At 43.4% G+C, this 19,474-nt stretch overlaps 1 protein-coding gene across 1 annotated transcript; it reads right to left on the bottom strand.

Annotated features, from left to right (window-relative positions):
* Positions 1 to 462: 462 nt before the first annotated feature.
* LOC126298503 (uncharacterized) lies at positions 463 to 18,584 on the bottom strand. The gene is made up of 2 exons (XM_049989839.1): positions 18,406 to 18,584; positions 463 to 1,544 (listed from the first exon to the last, which is right to left on the bottom strand). The coding sequence occupies exons 1-2, from the start codon at positions 18,463 to 18,465 to the stop codon at positions 849 to 851; spliced, it is 756 nt and encodes a 251-aa protein (XP_049845796.1). The 5' UTR covers positions 18,466 to 18,584; the 3' UTR covers positions 463 to 848.
* Positions 18,585 to 19,474: the final 890 nt, after the last annotated feature.

Genomic DNA, 19,474 nt, shown 5'->3' with positions numbered 1-19,474 from the left:
TTTTACCAAGAACCTTATAAATGTTCAATGTGAGCACCATTTGTCACACGGAACACACCAAGTCTATACCCAAGCGCTGGATAGGCCGCAAGGTGCCCAATTACAGGGCTTGCTTTGCACCACCTCCACGTTCACCCGAACTAACGCCAAGCGATTTTTTTCTTCAGGGCTTTATGAAGGATCATGTGTACGTGCCTCCGCTACCAGCAGACCCCTGAATTAAGAAAGCGGACTGAAGCAGCTGTTGTTACAATCACTGAAGACATACTTATCAATGTTTGGGAAGAACTCTGCTATAGACTGTATGTGTGCCCTGTGATAAATGGTGCTCACATTGAACAGGTTCTTGGTAAAACTGAGTTGCTCTTTCATTTGACATATCATTTATAACTAAGTTTAATATAATAAATATTATAAAGCGTTAAAACCTCAATATTCATTTATAAACACCCTGTATTATCACAATATCTTGCTAAATGTCATAGGTTTGTTAAAATTTTCTACTTTTTCAAGCAGTGATAGTATTTATTGCACAAACTTAAAAAATAATAAAATCAGATTTTTATCACAGGCTTTTCAAATGTTTACACATTTTTTTCTATTTACATGAAGTGACATTGTGCAGCAAATGTTGAATTCATAGGAAACTGAGCACATAATTCAAATCAGGTATGTGTTCCTCACTGTTAGCGAAATAGTCATATAGATGACAGCTTCGCTGTATAAAAATTTAGTCTGTGCACTTAATTCCATGGGAAAAACTCGATATCTTTACATTAGTCAAAGATATATTTATATTTAAATTTTAGAAAGTGTACCATATTTATATTACGAAACTAGTTTCCAGATTATAAGATGCAATTGTCCTGATCCGAGATAACATTCAGTGCATCGAACTTTCTAGTTATACGACGCAATCTTCCACAAAAGGGTTCTTGCAAGCTGCTTAAACTAGGTCTTTGATGGAACTGCGATCCCCAGACAGCAAGCGGAGCCGTGTATTGGGAGCCCTCTCCTACAGGGAACCCCGCTGAGTTGCCCTCCAGTTGTGCACAGTTGTCTGCAGAAAACTCAGTAACTTCCGGTATCGTCGGAAGAACAACAAGCGGTCCAGTCACATGACGAAGAGGGCTCTCTCTTGTTATGCTATCTTGGAACAGCTTGAACGCCTCAATAGCAGCAGTAAGTTCAGCTTCTACATCTTTTGAGTTACTTGATGGTCGTTTCCGTAAAGCAGCTTTGCCCACAGTCGTGGGCATAGCCTCCCCGCGATCCAAACAATCTTCTCCTTTGAAGCGACAACTTTTCTCGGCAGACGTTATTGGCCATTCTAGCGATCCCTTCGGAGTAAACGACGGCGGTAAGTCGATTTCATCGCCTTCGGCAGTTGCAGACATGGAGGTCATTTCCATTTGGCGGTGTTCAATAGGATCTCCCATATCTGTTTCTTCTGATCGTCTTGCCACTTTACTATCTGACTCGTTCGCAAATCCTTTCAGCCCGTTATTCTGTGCAGGATCTCTCAGATGTCTCTTCAAATTAACCTAAAAACAGAAAAATACATTAGTGATTTAGTTATTTGAAGTTTTCCGTATTTGTTCCGTACTGAAAAAATGATAATTCTGTCATTTTTAGGCTCATGATTAAATGCAGTAAAATACCGTTCGACTATTCCGGCTACATTTCCTAGTGTTTTTTCCGTTCATGGGAGATTAACAGCACAGCGACATTTCATTGATACAGAAGACGCATAGGTTAGTTAATGAAGTCTGAAGAAATGTTAAACAGCGCCAGTATTCATGTGAAGTAAAATCACTAGGATGTAGATTCTATTAGAAAATGCTGAGAGCAAAATTTTAAGGCAACTAGGAATAATTTTAACAACAATAAAAAGATAAAGCTGCTGACAGAAGAAAGTAAGTAGCTGAGAGATGAAGTGTATCACATGTCCGACTTTGGAATAAACCGTTTCGAACTCCCAAAATCTACTCGCATCGATAGTGAACATGTGGGGAAAATAAATTATTAATTAAAATTGATTTTAACGACGTATCTATATCCAATACGAACAGAACACTAACACAGTATTCGTTCTGAAAGTTCACAGTGATCTGCAGGAAGGAACTATCTCCTCAATTGCCTAAAGTTATTAAATGAAACATGAGGAACTGATGAGGAACCTTAATTCTGCTCTTCCAGCGTTAAGCACTGCGCTATCTCTGTTTTTTTCTCTCGCACCGATTCAGTGTAACAAGCGCAGACGCCCTATTTCCAGCTTCTAGGATTTTTTATGGCAGTTGATATTGTCTTCACATTGGCGAATATTTTGGGCATACGAAACGTTACCGACTGTGCCATCGTCGCAGACCCCAGATGAAACAATATGGTCCCACAAATGAAAGGGTGAACCAATTATCTGCTGATAAGATGGAAAGGGCCTACCATCCGCATTAAGAACATACTTAATAAACTGGAGTAGTAGTGCTAAAACCTATCTTCAGGCTTATGGTTGCTCTACTCTTAAATGAATGTAGAACGTTTCCGAACATTTAGTTCATAAATATTTTATGTTCTTTGGGTATCTAGCTTTCTGATGGCCCTGTTAACACATGAGGCGAAAAATGAGAAGGATAGCTTGAGAACGAATGCACACCCTTCAATGTTTTGTATCACACGATATCTCCGTCGGTAATGGACGACCATTAACATTTCCCATGAGGTGCCTAACATCTGTTGTACGATCCACAGTGATTTGTAGTGTAGATTCACACTTTTCTACGGGAAAGTTGGCAGAAGTGATTCAAAACTACCTTATGTTCTGAATTCGGAGTAGAATCCTAAAATAAATCCTGATCTCAAACGTAATGAATCATCTCTAACAGAATTACCTCCTCAAAACCAAACCAGGATTGATTCCGAAAACACTTATCACGCGAAATACTATTCGCCTTTTTATGACATGACATCTTGGAAGCCATGGATCAAGGCAGTCAGGTTGATGCAGTATCCCTCGATTTCCGAAATGCATCTGACTCAGTACCACACCTAAGCTTACTATCTCAAGTACGGTCGTATGGTGTACCAACTAATATTTGTGACTGGATTGAGAATTTCATGCTTGGGAAAACGCAGAATGTTATCTAGAATGGATTAAGTAACTTCGGGTATGCCCCAGGGAAGAGTGTTGGGACCCTTGCTGGCAATGTTGTATATTGGTGACCTGGGGAAAGTATCTACCACCTGAGACTTTTCGCAGAATACTGTCCGACAAAAAAATAAAAAAATGCGATGCAAATATTCAGTCACATCTTGGTAACATCTGAAAGTAGTGCAAAGATTTACAACTTGTTTTAGATGTTCAGAAATTTAAAATTCTGCACTTCACTAAACTAGAAACTTAGTATCGTACGACTACAGTATCAACGCGTCACAACGGAAGTACTCTACTTCTACAAATACCTGGGTGTAACAACTATGGTGATATGAAATGGAGAGATTACATAGGCTCAATTGAGGGTAAATCAGACTACGGTTTATTGGTAGAGTACTAGGGAAATGCAATCAGTCCACAGATGTGAATGCTCAAATGTGTGGGACCCATACCAAATAGATCTAACAACGGTTACTGAACGAATTCAAATAAGGGCAGCACGAATTTTGTTGTTGGTTTTGGGGTTTGATGGGGACTAAACATCGAGGTCATCAGTCCCCTGTTCCAAACAGACATACTTGTAAAAGGCCTATACAGTAAAAGTGTAACCTCTGCACCCAGATGGAGGGAACACCAAGGGGTACAGAGCTAAAATGAACACTGCAATAACACAAAATAGAGGACACTTAAAAGGAGCAGAGCAAATAGTTGACTAGAGGAAAACAGACTACAGTGGTTGATTGATCAGGCGAAAGGTCAACCACTCAACGACAAACTAAGAACCTCCAGCTGGAAAGCGTTGATAGAGGTACCAACACAACTTGTTATCATAGAAGACACTATTTTGGTATCCACGTCACAAAGGTTGCTGGAGTGGGTGTAGCCTGATAAATCAGGCGAGAGCGCCCAAACTAGAGTGAGTGATAAAACCCAGCTGCACGGATAAAACGTAAAACAGTCAGCTATAGAGGCATCGTCACCTTGAATTAAAGGACTGCCGCAAGGGAGCTAAAAGGGGCAGTCCATTAGAAGATGGACCACTGTCAGCCCTGCATCACAGCGACACATGGGCGGGTTCTCACGGCGAAGGAGATAGCTGTGGGTCAACCTCATATGTCCAATTCGGAGACAGCAGAGAACAACCAAGTCTCTACACATGCTCCTTAAGGATGAGTTCCATACGGCCGTGGACGACTTTACCATGCAGAGCTTATTTGGCGTGTTCAAGACAGACCATTCAGAGCTCCAGACATCACGGACCTTGAGATGTAGGGCTGACCGGAGGTCTCTTTCCACGAGACCAAGCTCCAAGGGTGGCGAAGTGGTGGCCTGCTTGGCCAACCGATCGACACCATCATTTCCTGGAATGCCGATGTTGCCTGGGGTGCACACAAACGTCGCTGAACGACCACACTTGGCGAGAGCAAGAACAGCATCTTGAATACCGCGCACCAAAGGGTCCTAAGAAAAAGACTGGTCGAGTGCTTGCAATCCACTCCGGGAGTCACTGCATATGACAAATGACTCCCCAGAGCAGGAGGAAAGGTGAGCGAGAGCACGATAAAGAGTAACCAGCTGCGTAGTGAAAACACTGCTCCCACAAGGCAGGGGATGCTGCTCCACGTAATCGCCGTGGATGAAAGAAAACCCAGTGCATTCATCGACCACAGAACAATCGGCGCACGCAAGAAGAGCCATGAATTGTTGAAGACTGGCAGGTGGAACTGAGGACTGAGTCGCAGGACAAATCCAAGCAAAGCCGCAAGCGATGGAAGGCCCAAGGAGGGGTAGAAGAAAATGGCCGGAAGGATGGAGAAAGGGGAAAGGACTCGAGTGACGAGAGAAGGGAACGAACGCGGACCGCGATCGGGAGACCCGACCTAGGCCGCCGCCGTGGGGAGGGGACTGCAGAAGATGGAAAAATGAGCCTGCGGTTTGGGTGGTTGGGCGAGGCATGGACGCAGGCAATGTATGACGCAAGCAGCTGTTGTCGGCGGAATCTTAGGGGAGGGATTCCAGCTTCTACAAGAAGGCTATTCACTGGACTAGTGCGGAAGGCGCCTGTCGCTAGTCTGACGCCACAATGACGAATCGGGTCGAGGATCTAGAACACTGAAGGTGTTGCTGAGCCATACACCACGCTCCCATAGTAGAGACGGGACTGGATGGCCTTTTAGAGATGTAGGAGGGTTGTTAATGCTGCTCCCCAAACGGTGTGGCTGAGGCAGCGAAGGATGTTGAGGTGCCGCCAGCACCATTGATTAAGCTCACTAAGATGAGGTGTCCAAGTGAGCTGAGCATCAAACAGCATGCCAAGGAAGCGATGCGTCTCCTCAATACGAAGGTGTTCATTGGCAAGGTAGAGCTCTGGATGGAAGTGGACCGTGCGACGACGACCCAAATGCATCACTCGGGTCTTGGAGGCTGAGAACTGAAAACCATGGTTGGATGCCCAAAAATGTGCCTTATGGATGGCTCCCTGCAGCCGCCGTTCAGCGACACTGATGCTTGGGGAACTGTAATAAAGACAAAAGTCATCAGCATATAGATAAGAACAGACCAATGAGCCCACTGCAGCCACAAGACCATTAATCACCAAAGAGAGGGGAAAACTGAGAACTGAGCCCTGCGAGACACCGTTTTCCTGAATATGAGCACAGCTAAAATATGTGCCAACTCGAACCCGAAAAGAGCGATTGGAGAGAAAATTCTGTAGAAAAAATCGGAAGTGGACCCTGTTCAAATGGCTCTGAGCACTATAGGACTCAACTGCTGTGGTCATCAGTCCACTAGAACTTAGAACTACTTAAACCTAACTGCGACCGTAGCAGTCGCAAGGTTCCGGACTGCGCGCCTAGAACCGCGAGACCACCGCGGCCGGCGAAGTGGACACTGTAAGCCCCATTCATGCAGCGTAGCAAGGGTATGATGGCGCCAGGTGGTATCGTACGCCTTCTGAAGATCAAAGAAAACATCAATTAGACGTTCTCGCCGAGTAAAAGCTGTACGAATAGCCGACTCTAGCGAGACTAAATTGTCGATCGCGGAACTACGAGAGATATTCCACGATGGTGATTGGGTCAGTACAAAGTGCACCGTAAAGAGAAAGGAAAGGGACAGACGCTCGAGAGCGAAAGCCAAAAATGCGCCGAACCCGCGACCACACCTGAAATGGGGAGGTGCGAGAACCTATGGTGGCAACATATCGTTCCCAGCAGTCCTGTTTGCTCCGCCGGATTAGCCGCTGAGCCTGGGCCTGTAGCCGTTTAAAGGCAACCAGATTCTTTAGGGAAGGATGACGCTGTTGTCATTGCAGGACTCGCCAGCAGTCCCAGATAGCTTCTGAATCTCTGGTGTCCACCAAGGGACTGACTTACGCCTGAGGGCACTTTAACAGGGCACAGTTGCCTCGGCAGCAGAAACAATGGCAATAGTGACCTCTTCCACTGCCAAATCAATGTCACCAGAAAGCGGAGCAAAGGCCATAGTAGCTGAGGTGTAGGCTACTCAATCAGCTCCACGGAGAGACCATTGTGGCAGCTGGTCAGGTGGTTGGGACTGAAAAAAAAAAAGAAACCAGGATAGGAAAGTGGTCGCTACCACAGAAGTCGTTGTGGACCCTCAAACTGAGGTATGGAAGAAGACCTGGGCTACTAAGAGGTCAATGGCTGAGTATGTGCCATGTGTCAAGCTAAAATATGTGGGAGCACCAGTGTTGAGGCGGCAAATGTCCTGCTGTGCCAAGAGAGCCTCAACGTTCCTACCCTGGCGCAAGATCTGGGCCCCACCCCATAAAGGTTGCTGGGTATTAAAGTCCCCCAAAAGGAGGAATGGCATGGGGAGCTGGGTGAACAAGGCAGCTAGGTCAGCAAGAGGGACAACCTCATCCGGGGGAAGGTAGAGGGAACAGATGATAAGCTCCATTCCTGCCTGGACTCTAACAGCCACAGCCTCAAGAGCTGTGTGAAGTGGCAAGAACATAAACACAGACACTGCCATACACCCTGTCATATGCTACACGGTTCTTATACTAACCCAGGTACCCACAGATGGAGGGGTCCGCCGAATAGGAAACCAGGTTTCTTGTAGGGTCAGACAAGTGGCAGGAAAGCGGCACAAAAGCTGTGTCAACTCAGCAAGGTGGTGAAAAAACCACGGCAATTCCATTGAAGGAAATGGTATCCGGCTGGAGGGCCCACAAAATGTGGCTGAGCTTGGGGGCTCGTCGCCAGGGACGGCGACATCGAAGCTGCTGCAGTAAATGTCGGTGAAATGCGCACAGGGTGAAATCTGTCATACTTGCGTTTAGCCTGTGTAAGCGAGCCTGTCCAAGGTCTTATACTCCATAAGATTCTGTTCTTTTTGATAAACTGCGCAGTCTGACAAACAAGGTGAATGTTTCTGTCCGCAGTTGACACAAACAAGGGGCGGCAAATATGGGACGTTGGGGGTGGGAGGCACGTCCACAATCCCGACATATAGGGCTGGCGTCACATCTCTATATGACATATGCCCAGACCTCCAGCACTTAAAGCAGCACATGGGAGGAGGGACGTAAGGCTTAACATCACATCGATATATCACCACCTTGACCTTCTCGGGGAGGGTGTCTCCCTCGAAAGCCTAGATGAAGGCGCTGGTGGCGACCCTACTATCTTTAGGTCCTTTAAGACACGTCGTACAAAGTGGACACCGCAGTGTTCCAGATTTGCACAAAGCTCGACGTCAGAGTGAAACAACAGGTCATGATTAGAACCAAGTCCCTGAACCATATTGAGGCTCTGATGAGGCGTAATGGAGACTGCAGCATCACTGAGCTTGTCACAAGCAAGCAATGCCCATGACTGCTGGGGATGCTATGTGTAATGAGGACTGCTCCAGACCTCATTTTAGACAGGCCCTCAACTTCTCCAAACTTGTCCTCTAAATTTTCCACAAAAAAATGAGGCTTCGTGGTCAGAAATGAGTCCCCATCTCTTCGGCTGCAAACCAGAAATCGAGAAGAAACGTCTCACCAGGTAATTTAGACCGCCGTTCCTCCCCTGGTGTGGACAGGGAAGGGAACGATTGGGGGTCATACTGTAAAGCATTGAATTTTCCTTTCTTAGAGACTCCTGCTTGCGCACTATTCGTATTCTGTTTCATGTTGGTCCCACGAACAGCTAGGAGAAGGAATACCCACCCAGACAGAGCCCCGCTTGCCTGGATAATCTTAATACAACTGGGGGGGCGGTAGGTTCACCAGAGATCGCTCGCTAGCAACTGTTCTACCTCAACAGCCATGCGTCTCCTCGGCGGACAGCACACCTTGAGATTGAGGTTTTTTATAGAGGTTTATATAATCCTCGCGACCCAGGCAGTTAAGCCAAGATCCCCAGGCTCTGTACCATACAACGTTCCACTGTCACGCCTTACAGTGGTCGTTGAAGCAGAGCTTACGGTATTGAGGACTGGTGGCGCTTCCCAGTCCCCAGCTCAGGGACCCCAGGGTCGCCAAGCCCGTACCCAGAAACTAAATGCTGAGCCCCCTGGGGGGCACCTCGATTTATTTATTCATTCATTCTGGATATATTTGGGGCGGTCTGTCTCAGCCTCACGCTGTGTGCTCTGTTGTCTGACATCGTGCAGCAGATGAAGGCAACCCGTAACTATTTGGAATTTTTTAAATTTTCCCACTTCTGCGGGACGTAAAATGCCTTGTTTCAATGATTCACCGTTTCATGTTAATTTATGTATCACCTTTGTGACAGATATAAACCTACAATAAATGTCACCCTGTGCGCGTGCAGACATGCAAAACGGAACTCATACCTAGAAGCGCAGTTTTAAGGCTCGTCGCTGACACGGGAAGCCGAAGCACTACTCAGTGATCGCACTGTTTGTGGAAATATGGATACTTTCACACACTGAGAAAAAGACGGGGATGTAATAGCTAAATGTTCCGCTACTGTCTCCTTGCGTTTTCTAGTAGCTCTTCATTTACGCAGCTGTCTGACACCCCTAAAATTTCCCGGAATTCATTCTCACGGTCTTCCTTATAAAGCATAACTGTGTATAGAGTTCAGTGATTCTCGGCTAAATCCTCCTTGATTTAATACTAGCTACCTTAATAGGTTTTCTATAGTAGGTCTCTGTTTGTGCCTGCATAGCGACGCATGTCGTCCGACTGGAGAACGGTACACATCGCACTCCACCAGGACAGGTTGGGTGTTTGTAGTTTACTTTTTTCTTTTAATAACCTACCCATTCTACTTTGGACAATTTGCGCTGTCGTCTGTCTTAGCATATTGCACAACACTACTTTATTCGCACCGATACTCTCTCATTTTCCACATTCCTTGTGCCTAATTTTACAAGAAAAACCAACCGCAGGAGCTGTAGAGTGCTCACAGTCTTTCACATGAACCCTTCTCCCTAAACCGCGAGTAAACTTTACGAAACAGTACAGAATTTTATGTGGCTGGCAAACACTGATGCACTGGCGGCTTTGCGAATAATGTAGTTGGGTGCAAACTTTCACGTTGTTTCCATGTTTAAGAATAGCCATGTGGCGGCAGCGAAACGCCCTACTTCGGTTGGAGGGGGATACACATCTCATACACTGCTCTCTGTCGAAGTCTATAGAATTATAGAATTTTCTACTAGAAAGTGAGCTAGAGCTCAAGAACAGACAAACCTACTGTGGAGAACGGACATTTAGCGGTGTTCACGCCCATACTCTGCCTCCTTGGTTTCTGCCATCATTTAGCTCTCAACTGTTTCCGACAGCAGGCAGCAAAGCCGCAGACGATCTACATGTAGATATATACACCGCAAGTCACCGTACGGTGCAAAGCAGACGGTACCTTGTACCACTGCCAATCATTTCATTTCCTGTTTTACTAGCGAATAGAGCGTGGGAGAAATAACTGTATATACCTCCATACGAACCCCAGTTTCTTCGGTCTTCATGGTCTTTACACGAAGTGTACGTTCGTGGCAGTAGAATATCTTTCTACAATCAGCTTCAAATTCCAGTTCTCTAAATTTTCTCAGTGGTGTTCCTGGAAGAGAACGTCTCCTTTCCTCTAGGGATTCCCATTTTAGGTCCTGAAGCACGTTCAATCAATCGCTTTGCAGAAGGGGAAATTTTAGGAACAGAGAGGGAAGTAGGCAGATGACCCGCCAGGGTAGCCGAGAGGGCTAACACGCTGCTTCTTGGAGTCTGGTAGGCGCACCGGCCCCGGATCGAATGCGCCCGGCGGATTAACGAGGGCCGGTGTGCAGGCCAGCCTGGATGAGGTTTTAAGGCTGTTTTCCACATCCCACTAGGTGAATACCGGACTGGTCCCCATGTTCCACCTCAGTTACACGGCTCAGACATCTGAACACTTTCTCACTATTCCATGGATTACACTCGACACAGACAGCTGGGGTACACTAATTCCATCTCAGGGGGTACGGGGTGGCGGCAGGAAGGGCATCCAGCCACCCCTTAACCATTAATATGCCAAACCCGATTAACGGTGGCTGACCCTGCGTAACTGCAGGACAAGGCTCAAGTGATAGTGGGAAGTAGGCAGATAAAAAGTTTTATTTCTATCTTTCTTACTTGCAGGCTCCTTTAGACCCTGTAAGCCTAAACACTTATTGAACACGTCTATAGCATTAACAACATGCTAAAATTAAAAATCATGGGCTCATTTACAGTAGCATATATTACAAAACAACATTAGAGGAAATGTTCCGCACTGCAGCAGTCTAGTACCAAAAGCTAGTGACAACATTATCCAGATGTCTGCTACGAGCAGTACCAGTTGCTGTTATCACTTCATTCGAACTCCACGTTTGCACTTTCACGAATAAGGAAAAAGTTACAACTCTACAACTTCTGTTTTTGGAATTATGACTAAGTACCCTGTGTGTAAACACTGTTGCAAGCAAATTTTCAGGTTTTTGTGAAAGAATACTTATCAATCGGCTGGTCACAATCTTCTATTACACGGTATGTTTCTTCAGCTGCCTGTGTTAACCTACAGACTGTATATGAACTGCGTTTTACAAATAAATGACCTTGATGGGTGGCAGAACAAACATATCTATTTTGAAGCCATTGTATTCTGGTTAGCCACCCTACCTGTTGTACATCATTTGTAAGAACCGCTGGATACACGAACCTGTCTTAGATCGCGCCAAGCAAAGCAGCAAAGATGGAGATGGAGAAGGAAGAGGACTCAAGTCTTCGAGTGTCACGTGCATTCAAACGAATTTCGAATTTACAGTCAGTTAAGGGGAATTTCCAGTCTCGCGGTTTGACAAAATAGTTTTCCCATATTTTGGCTCAATCTTAAGAATACATAATCAAAAGGATTTTGTCGGGAAACTAGCACCTGAAGATCACGTTTCAATGCAAGCGCGCGTACTTCCACTGTAGTCGCTCTCGGATCTTTGGCATTTTGCGACTTCGGTCTGTCGCTCTCGCTCTCCCCCTCCCCCCCCCCCCTCTAACATTCACATTCTAGGTCGACGAAAATACAGATATATGTGTTGTACTTGGCCTTCAGATGTCTAGTACATGTCTTCCACAAAAGTGAGGAAAAGAAAGCGGTTTTTATGAGACTATAACAAGAATTCAACGAATGATAATCCACACCACGATTACTGTTCTGAAAGTTGGTGTAAATGGAAGCAAGCTGAGATGATCAGGACACTGGATACTTTTGATCGTAAGCCAGCACTGACGAGTGACGTTACTGAAGCGATGGTGGTGATTATTTGAGGTAAAAAGCGCTCAGCGTCACTGTCATCTGCCCCCTGACGAAACGTCAGCACGCCAGTCTCATGGGTGGGAACGAAGGCTGTCCCCACAGGCGGAGAAGTTGATAATTCGTGGAAGTCAGCCTCCCTTCCCCACCAGTTTAGGGATGAGGCTCTAAGTTGAAGTTACTGCTGATATGTACAATCATTTGACTAGCTACAATGTCATGAAGAGATGCCTTTAAGCCTATACACAGAGCAGCAATGAATTCATTAATTTGGACGTATGCTCCAAAACATGCTTTCAAGTGTACAATTCAGATTTGTAACATTCGTGCGTATGTCTTATGTAACGATGGATTTAAGGGTTTCTCGCATAACAAAGTCGTTGGCGTCTCTATCGGCACCACGGCTTGGTCATTCGCCATGAACAGGGACGCGAAACGCCTCAAGCGTTCGGACCGGTGCTCGTCCCGGAGCAGCGTCGAGGCTAGAGAGACCCGCCCTTTAGAAAATGAGCTCCTCGAAGAAGATGGTTTACTGTATGGCCAAGGAACAGCATATTAATAGTAAGTTGAAAAATTTGAAGTTAAATACATAAAAATCAAACTTTAAATTTTAAATGTGTGTTTCTCGACAACGGTTTTTAAACTGATTCAAATGATTCAAAACTACTCTGAAATTGGGTGCGTTTCGGATTTAACAAAATAGACATTTACAATTCTCGCCTGAAAAATATATTTTTCAGGATGTTTGTTATTTACTTTTAAAGGCAATAAAATAGGTCGATTTTTAGTACCTACGTTTTCAAGTGCAGTTTTGGAATGTACCTCGGGAAATTTGCTTTCCGAGGTTCAAGCCATATAGAATATAATTCTGATTAGGGGCATGTGTTCAATTATCGCTGCCTATACTTCACCCTCAATTGTGTAAACCGTTTAGTTGCGCAACCCGCGCATAAGTGCTTTGCAGCCATCTTGTGCTGCATATGCTTATCAATTTACAGGCCAGAAAGTATCTACATCGTTGTTCGGATTTACTTTTGTTTGTTAATAAACAATTGAATGAAAAATTTTGTAGAAAAATATTCAACATGAGCATAAAATAAGGCTCAGAGACGAGAAACCTCATAAAACCGAGAGGACTGGTTATTAGCATAAATCCTGAAATCCCAACGAATAGCTGTGTAAAAAAATTAGAGAAACTGATTGCTCTGAAAAGTGAATATTACAAAATGGCTGAGTACAATTAGTCAAGGGGACAAAGGTATGCTGAGCTACGCCAGTCAATATAGAAGCATTAGAACAAATATAAACATTTCGTTCCAAAAATGCGAGGATATACGGAGTATTTTAGGAGGGAGCAGTGCCAAAAAGCATCTGATTTCTATCGTAGACAAGGAGAAAATCTTATCTTTTGAAAAATGGATATTTTCAGGAGCTGTTGCAAGAGAAGACAACCTTCAGTAGGGAAATAAGCAGCATGTAACCGTCAGCTGAAATTATAAATGGAAAGTACCAGGCTGGAGACCGTCGTCGTCGTCCAGACGCTGTTCTCTACGCTAGTCTGTCTTGCCTGCTTAACTACTACACCTTACATAACATTAAGACCAATGAAAAATAATGATTTTCGCTCTGGAGGCATTAAGATTGGATTAGCTAATCACAACCCCACCCATGGAAAGAAATACTACCCACAAATTTTAATAACTGCCTGAAAGAAGCATAAAATGCTTCATGGGAAACGTTTAGATCATCAGTTCTAAGTGTATTCAAGAAAGGAACAGGAGAACTGCAGTAATTAGAGAAAATGTTTTGCTGGAAAGCTATATGACTACATTGCTGTACTGCTGCATTTTAAAGGCCATGATTAAGGCTCAGTGACAACGTGGACAGTTCTTAGAGATGTTAGGTCTTTTACTGATAACGTATTTTGTTCAGCGAGCTTTACAGACAACGGAACGCAAGGAATATGTAAGCCTTTATGTTTGCAGACTTCAAGAAAATTTATAGTTAGAATGACAGATATTGTAGCAGTCTTTAATGAGTAAATTTTGTGTAAACTCAGCGACAAGTGTATACATAGTAAACTTCGGTAAACGTGGGAACTGTAAACTGAATAGACAACTAGAGGTCTGCTGTAGGGATGTGTTTTCTCTCCATCTCAAAATGCATCTCATAAGCTCTTAGTAACCAGAAAAGAAAACGCCAGGTAATGGTGTTACAAATAGGCTATTTATAACTGTACACACTATTCTTTGCAGATTGATATGTGGCAATTCCGCCAATGCTGAAACTTAAACAGAAAACTCTGGCCTTGAAATTAGTTTATAATGACGGGGTATGTAGTCAAAGAATTTGATTAAAACATACTGATGTAGGGACACTGCTAAGACTAACTAAGGGTTGAAATATCTTTGTGTAGTTTGATGAGCATCTAAGACCTGAAAAAGATAACAAAATTAACTAAGAAAAAGGGTCACAAACAAATGGTACAGGGTGAAACAAATATATAAGAAATGACGCTGAAGAAGGAATATGTTATGCGGTTACTAAGGGGAATATGGTCTGTTTAAAAAAAGATGGAATTACGAAGCCTGGAGATGAATAAGATTAGAACAAGCTGCAGAGAACCATGGTTGGAGCGTGTGCCAAATACTATTGGGAAATAATATGGACACGTCACGCCGTGGCTTCAGCATCTCAGGACGGAGCCGGAAAAAAAAATTTGAAAATTATGGAACTGGGTACCGTTTGAAATACGATAACCAGGAAGCAACGATTTGCAGTATGGACTTTCGATTTAGTTAACACAGGAAACTAAATACGTACTGTAAAACAGTTGTGTCAATTTCATGCACTTTATATGTAATTATTTAAATGGTGACAGAACGAACACTGATTTAAAGTTCACTGATTCAGCGTGTGCGTATCTTGCTACAGTCTGCGATAGCGCTTACTTTTCAGATTGACTTGTTATATCAAACTGTTCACATAATTTCGTTCTAATTTCCCCACGATTTAGAAATTAGTCGAAATAGGTAAACCTTTAACTGATTTTACAATGTTCACGTGTGTAGGAGCTGTTACCCATCTGAAGAACACCCGTTTTAAACGATCCGAGTTCATATTTAGTGGGTGGCCTGGAAAGGCACGAGAACTCCGTTTCTGCTACCGTGCAGCAGACGGTCTTAAGCCATCTGTGGGGGTCTGCTGTACTAACACCCGATCCTCCAGATATTAGACCGGTACCAAACGTTACATGTCGACAGAGCATCAACCAAAACTCCGATACAATTTGTGCTGTCGTCCGGGAGACCGTGCGTAAACGGCAAGCAGTAACACCTGAGGAGGATAGGCACAGCGTCACTGAGCCGCAGCGTAGCGCTCGCGTGGATAGAGCCTTAGTTTGTCGTACCACGGTCGGTACTACAAGTGAAGCTTATACGGAACATCATGTTAGATTTGAAAAAACCGTTTGGAGTTTACAGCAATGTTCTATTGGCAGTCAAAATTGAAACAGAAGAACAAAGAAACAATTGCATCACGCGAGTGGAACCACCACCCTTCAGTGTGTTTGTGATTAGTCTTCCATTCCGAATGTTTACGTTTATTCTGTGAAACTACAAATGTACCCTATAGGTTTGCTACTTTCAAATAAACGAAGCGAAAGCGGACTGCCAATAGAACACTGCTATAAACTAACAATCCTTTTATATCTCGGGAACATTGTGTCGCATGTAAGTTTTACACGTACTACTGTACAAAAACTGGCGTGACTCGCGCTCGTACCCGTGACACTTTGTACGACAAACTGACGCTCTACCAACTGCCCCACAGAAGCCCTACACGAAAGACGCTGACAGTTATGCTTTTTCTGTGCTCCGAAGGTCAGATGTTACTGCGTGCCGTTTTGTGCACGTTCTCCTGGACGACGGCACAGAGCACAAACTGTTTTGTTTGATACTCTGTCAGTATTCGGCGTTGAATACCTGTTTACCTGTGGAGGTTTGGGTGTAAGCAGCACCAGAACAAATATTTCGATGCCCTGTTATGCAATTTGTCTTCCAATCCTTGAGGGACAAATATAGTCTATTTCCTAAAAAAATTGCGTGTTGCGCTAGGCTTGAAAGGTGAACAATTAGTGCAAATTCCCTGCAAAGTTCAGCATAAAAGGCTAAGCAAGCATCATACAGAAACAAAAGTGACAGACCTGAGATGCAGTGATTATTACAGTACGCCAGTCATAAATAAATATCAATCTAATCTCGTCGTGCTCATTTGGTGAGGATTATAAATATATAACAGAACTTACTAATGATCTATTTAATGCTCCCGAATAAAGCTTACTAGAGAACACATTACTGCGACTTACCTTTATCGCTACTACATCTACTGTAGTTTTTAAAAAACTTGCAATTGCCTGTGTCGTTATAGCTTTCTGGTGTAGATATGAAAGAGAACCAACGAATAAATGAACGTGGAAATGTTGTGAATTCCGTTAATAGCTTCGCGCACAACTGTGCCGTGCTTGTCTCAAAAACCCATGGCTATTTCCTAGTCTGCTCTTTCGCGACATACTTCATACCACCCTTAATATATGGTAATTACATAACGTTTATTTTTCCTAATAACAGAAACTAGGATATTTTCTAAAAAATCTTCGACACCATGCAGAATCGACAAATTCTGAAACGTCCTTTTATACTACCGAGCACGAAAAGTATCCTTCTCCATCAGCAGTGCATACTGCACTATGAAACCTGAGAAATCTTACGTAAATTAAGCTTAAATCGCAGTCTTCGAAAAATGTAACCTACTAAGAGAGAATTATTTTCTTAGAATAAGAAACTGCGGTTAGGCCACTTCGCAGTAGCTGATGAGTTATCCGATCTACACTGTAGTATATGCCCAATGTAAAACATGTTTAGTTCTTAAAAGCTTTTAAATTAGTTATCCTAATGTATTCACGCTGACAACCGAATATTCACACAAACTAACCGTGTTATTAAAATTCTGCACCTTGAGAACTATTCTAAGCAGTAATTAATGCTTAGGGCATTTATTACTGGTGTCAAGGTAAAATGTTTAGTTTTAGTAGTTATACGTGTCATCAGTGTGACCCATTGTTTTTGGGTAGAGCAAACCATTTATATATATCGTCATATGTTGTCAGCCGTGAATGATACACCCTCTGGTATTTCAGACTTGTCGAATGAGTGTTAATCTCAACATTCTTTTAGATAATTCAACTTTTTACATTTACCATCAATATTAAGGCAAATCAGTATATTAGCATATATAGCATATTTTTATGCTAGTCTTCAGGCATAATACGCTGGGGTAACTCGTCACTTATAAAGAAAGTTGTCTACAAGACTGATAAGAATTTGGTGTATTTATTGATATTTATGTTGGGGTCCAAATATCTACCCCTTGAATTTGTAAAATTAATCATTTCATAGAATTATTTATGATTGTAATTCCTAACAACTGATTAACCATTACTCTTCTCTAAAGCTGTCGGTGAAAGTAGCATTAGGCGATCACAAGAACCTTTTATTGGAAATTTGTTGTAAGGTCTTATGGGACCAAACTTCTGAGGTCATCGGTCCCAAAGCTTACACACAACTCAATCTAACTTTAACTTATGCTAAGGACACGCACACACGAAGGATTCGTACCTCTGACGGGGAAAGAAGCGCGGACCGTTACAAGACCCCCGGGACCGTTCTGCTACCCCGCGCGGCGAACGTTTTCTAACTTAATCGCTAGCAAAAGGCCTAACCGGAAGAAAAATTCTTTTAGATATTCCGTAAACGAATTTTCAATACAAACGAATTGCTTACTTTTAGTTATTAAAAGTAAGTTTGCTTCAATACGGTATACTAAGGCCAACATAGACGAACAGTGCATCTTACACAGAGCTGCCCAAGCCTTTACGTGCCAAATTACACAGACGCTAGATGATAAACTATTTTTATATGAGGAACCAAGCGTAAAATGTTTCAGGCGGTATTAGATTTTTAAATGGAATGAGTGAGATGTGTGTTCGTAAACTGATTACGATTCTCTATGTAGGTTGGTGGTGCTACCCAAGCAAACCGTACACCACTTTCTGATGGGTCCACCGTAGGTTTTATAGCATGTGCGTGCACGAAAACCCAGCAGAAACTATGGGGGGACTTTGTTGTAGGATCCTAGCTGCATGTCTCACTGAAGTATCTGTTCAAGTACGGCAAAAGTTTTTTCTCGATTTTAAAGCATGCATTGAGACTAGCAGTCCGCACTTAACCGTTCAAAATATTTTTCCATTATTTCGATAAAAACCTAAATTTACTTATAACAATTTACGAACATCCGGTAACTATTTTTTTATAAGGTTTTATATCGTGTACAAAGCTAGCGTGCAAACTGACTCATTTCATATCGTACAATGGTCTAATAACATTGAAATATTACGATGCTGAACCCACCTAATTTACCGATGGGTATACCCACATATGTTGGAAATCTTACCTTGTTTGTGCTGGAGGTGCCTGGGAGGTTTGTGTGCTCACTGCTCCCTCTGCTGAACATGGCAGCAGATTCAGTCTTTTCCCACGATGGATAGCGGCGCTGCACTCAGTTGTACCGCGCGTGCGATGTCGTTCACGGCAAGGCAGTTTGCAGGTTTACTCGCAAAAAGGCCTTTCTAGATCCTCTGCAACAGTAAAAAAAATAATTTTTAGTTGCTTCGTTATAATATAATGTCGATGTAAATTCGGTTACGTGACGCCCTCTACAGCTCTTCCGGGAAACTAAGATGGTGCTCTGAGCAACTGCGTTTCAAAGCTTGAGAACGAGCAAATTAGTCTGTAGGCAGGACTAAGAATATCTCAAAAAATATATCCATTATTAAAAAAACTTTTACATGTGTTATGTCGTTGTCTCCAGTCCGAATACTGTTTTTATGCAGCTCTCCACGCTACCCTGTTCTGTGCAAGCCTCCTCATCTCCGAATCATTACTGCAACCCGTGTCCATTTGTTTCTTGGTCTCCCTCTACAATTTTAACTCCCCCCCACCTCCCTCGCACTTCACTCGAACGCTAAACTGATGATTCCTTGACGTCTAAGAATGTATTCCATCAACCTATCACTTATTTTAGTGAAATTATGCCACAAGTGTCTTTCCTCCCTTACATCTATGGTCCGAGGAACAAATAAGGAAGTCTTTGGCTACTAAACGGAAATGCACTGTTACTTTTAGTAGGTGCACAGATACCTTTGGATTCTGAGGTGGCTAACGTAAGTGTGCAAATCGTATCTTTCTGAAAGAGCTACACATGTAGTGGGTGAACAATTAAATGTTTACGAAACAATGTTCCTGATGCTCCATACTACAATGAGATGGCCTGCCTTGATACACTGACTTGATTAAATCACGCAAGGAGTGAGCGAGTTCGGTTTCACTTTGAAATGAACATTGGCTGTTGATTAACACGTTGACTGCCGCACATTAAGTGAGCAGCTCTGCTATGGCTGTCGGCGGCCACACGATAGTCGACGTGTTAAGGAAGCTCATCAGATATGAAACGAGAATGTTGA

Source organism: Schistocerca gregaria, chromosome X, assembly GCF_023897955.1.
Source record: "Schistocerca gregaria isolate iqSchGreg1 chromosome X, iqSchGreg1.2, whole genome shotgun sequence".
NCBI classification, from domain to species: Eukaryota; Metazoa; Arthropoda; class Insecta; order Orthoptera; family Acrididae; genus Schistocerca; species Schistocerca gregaria.
Note: the sequence above shows the minus strand (reverse complement) of the source record. Positions and strands in the feature narration are given on the sequence as shown.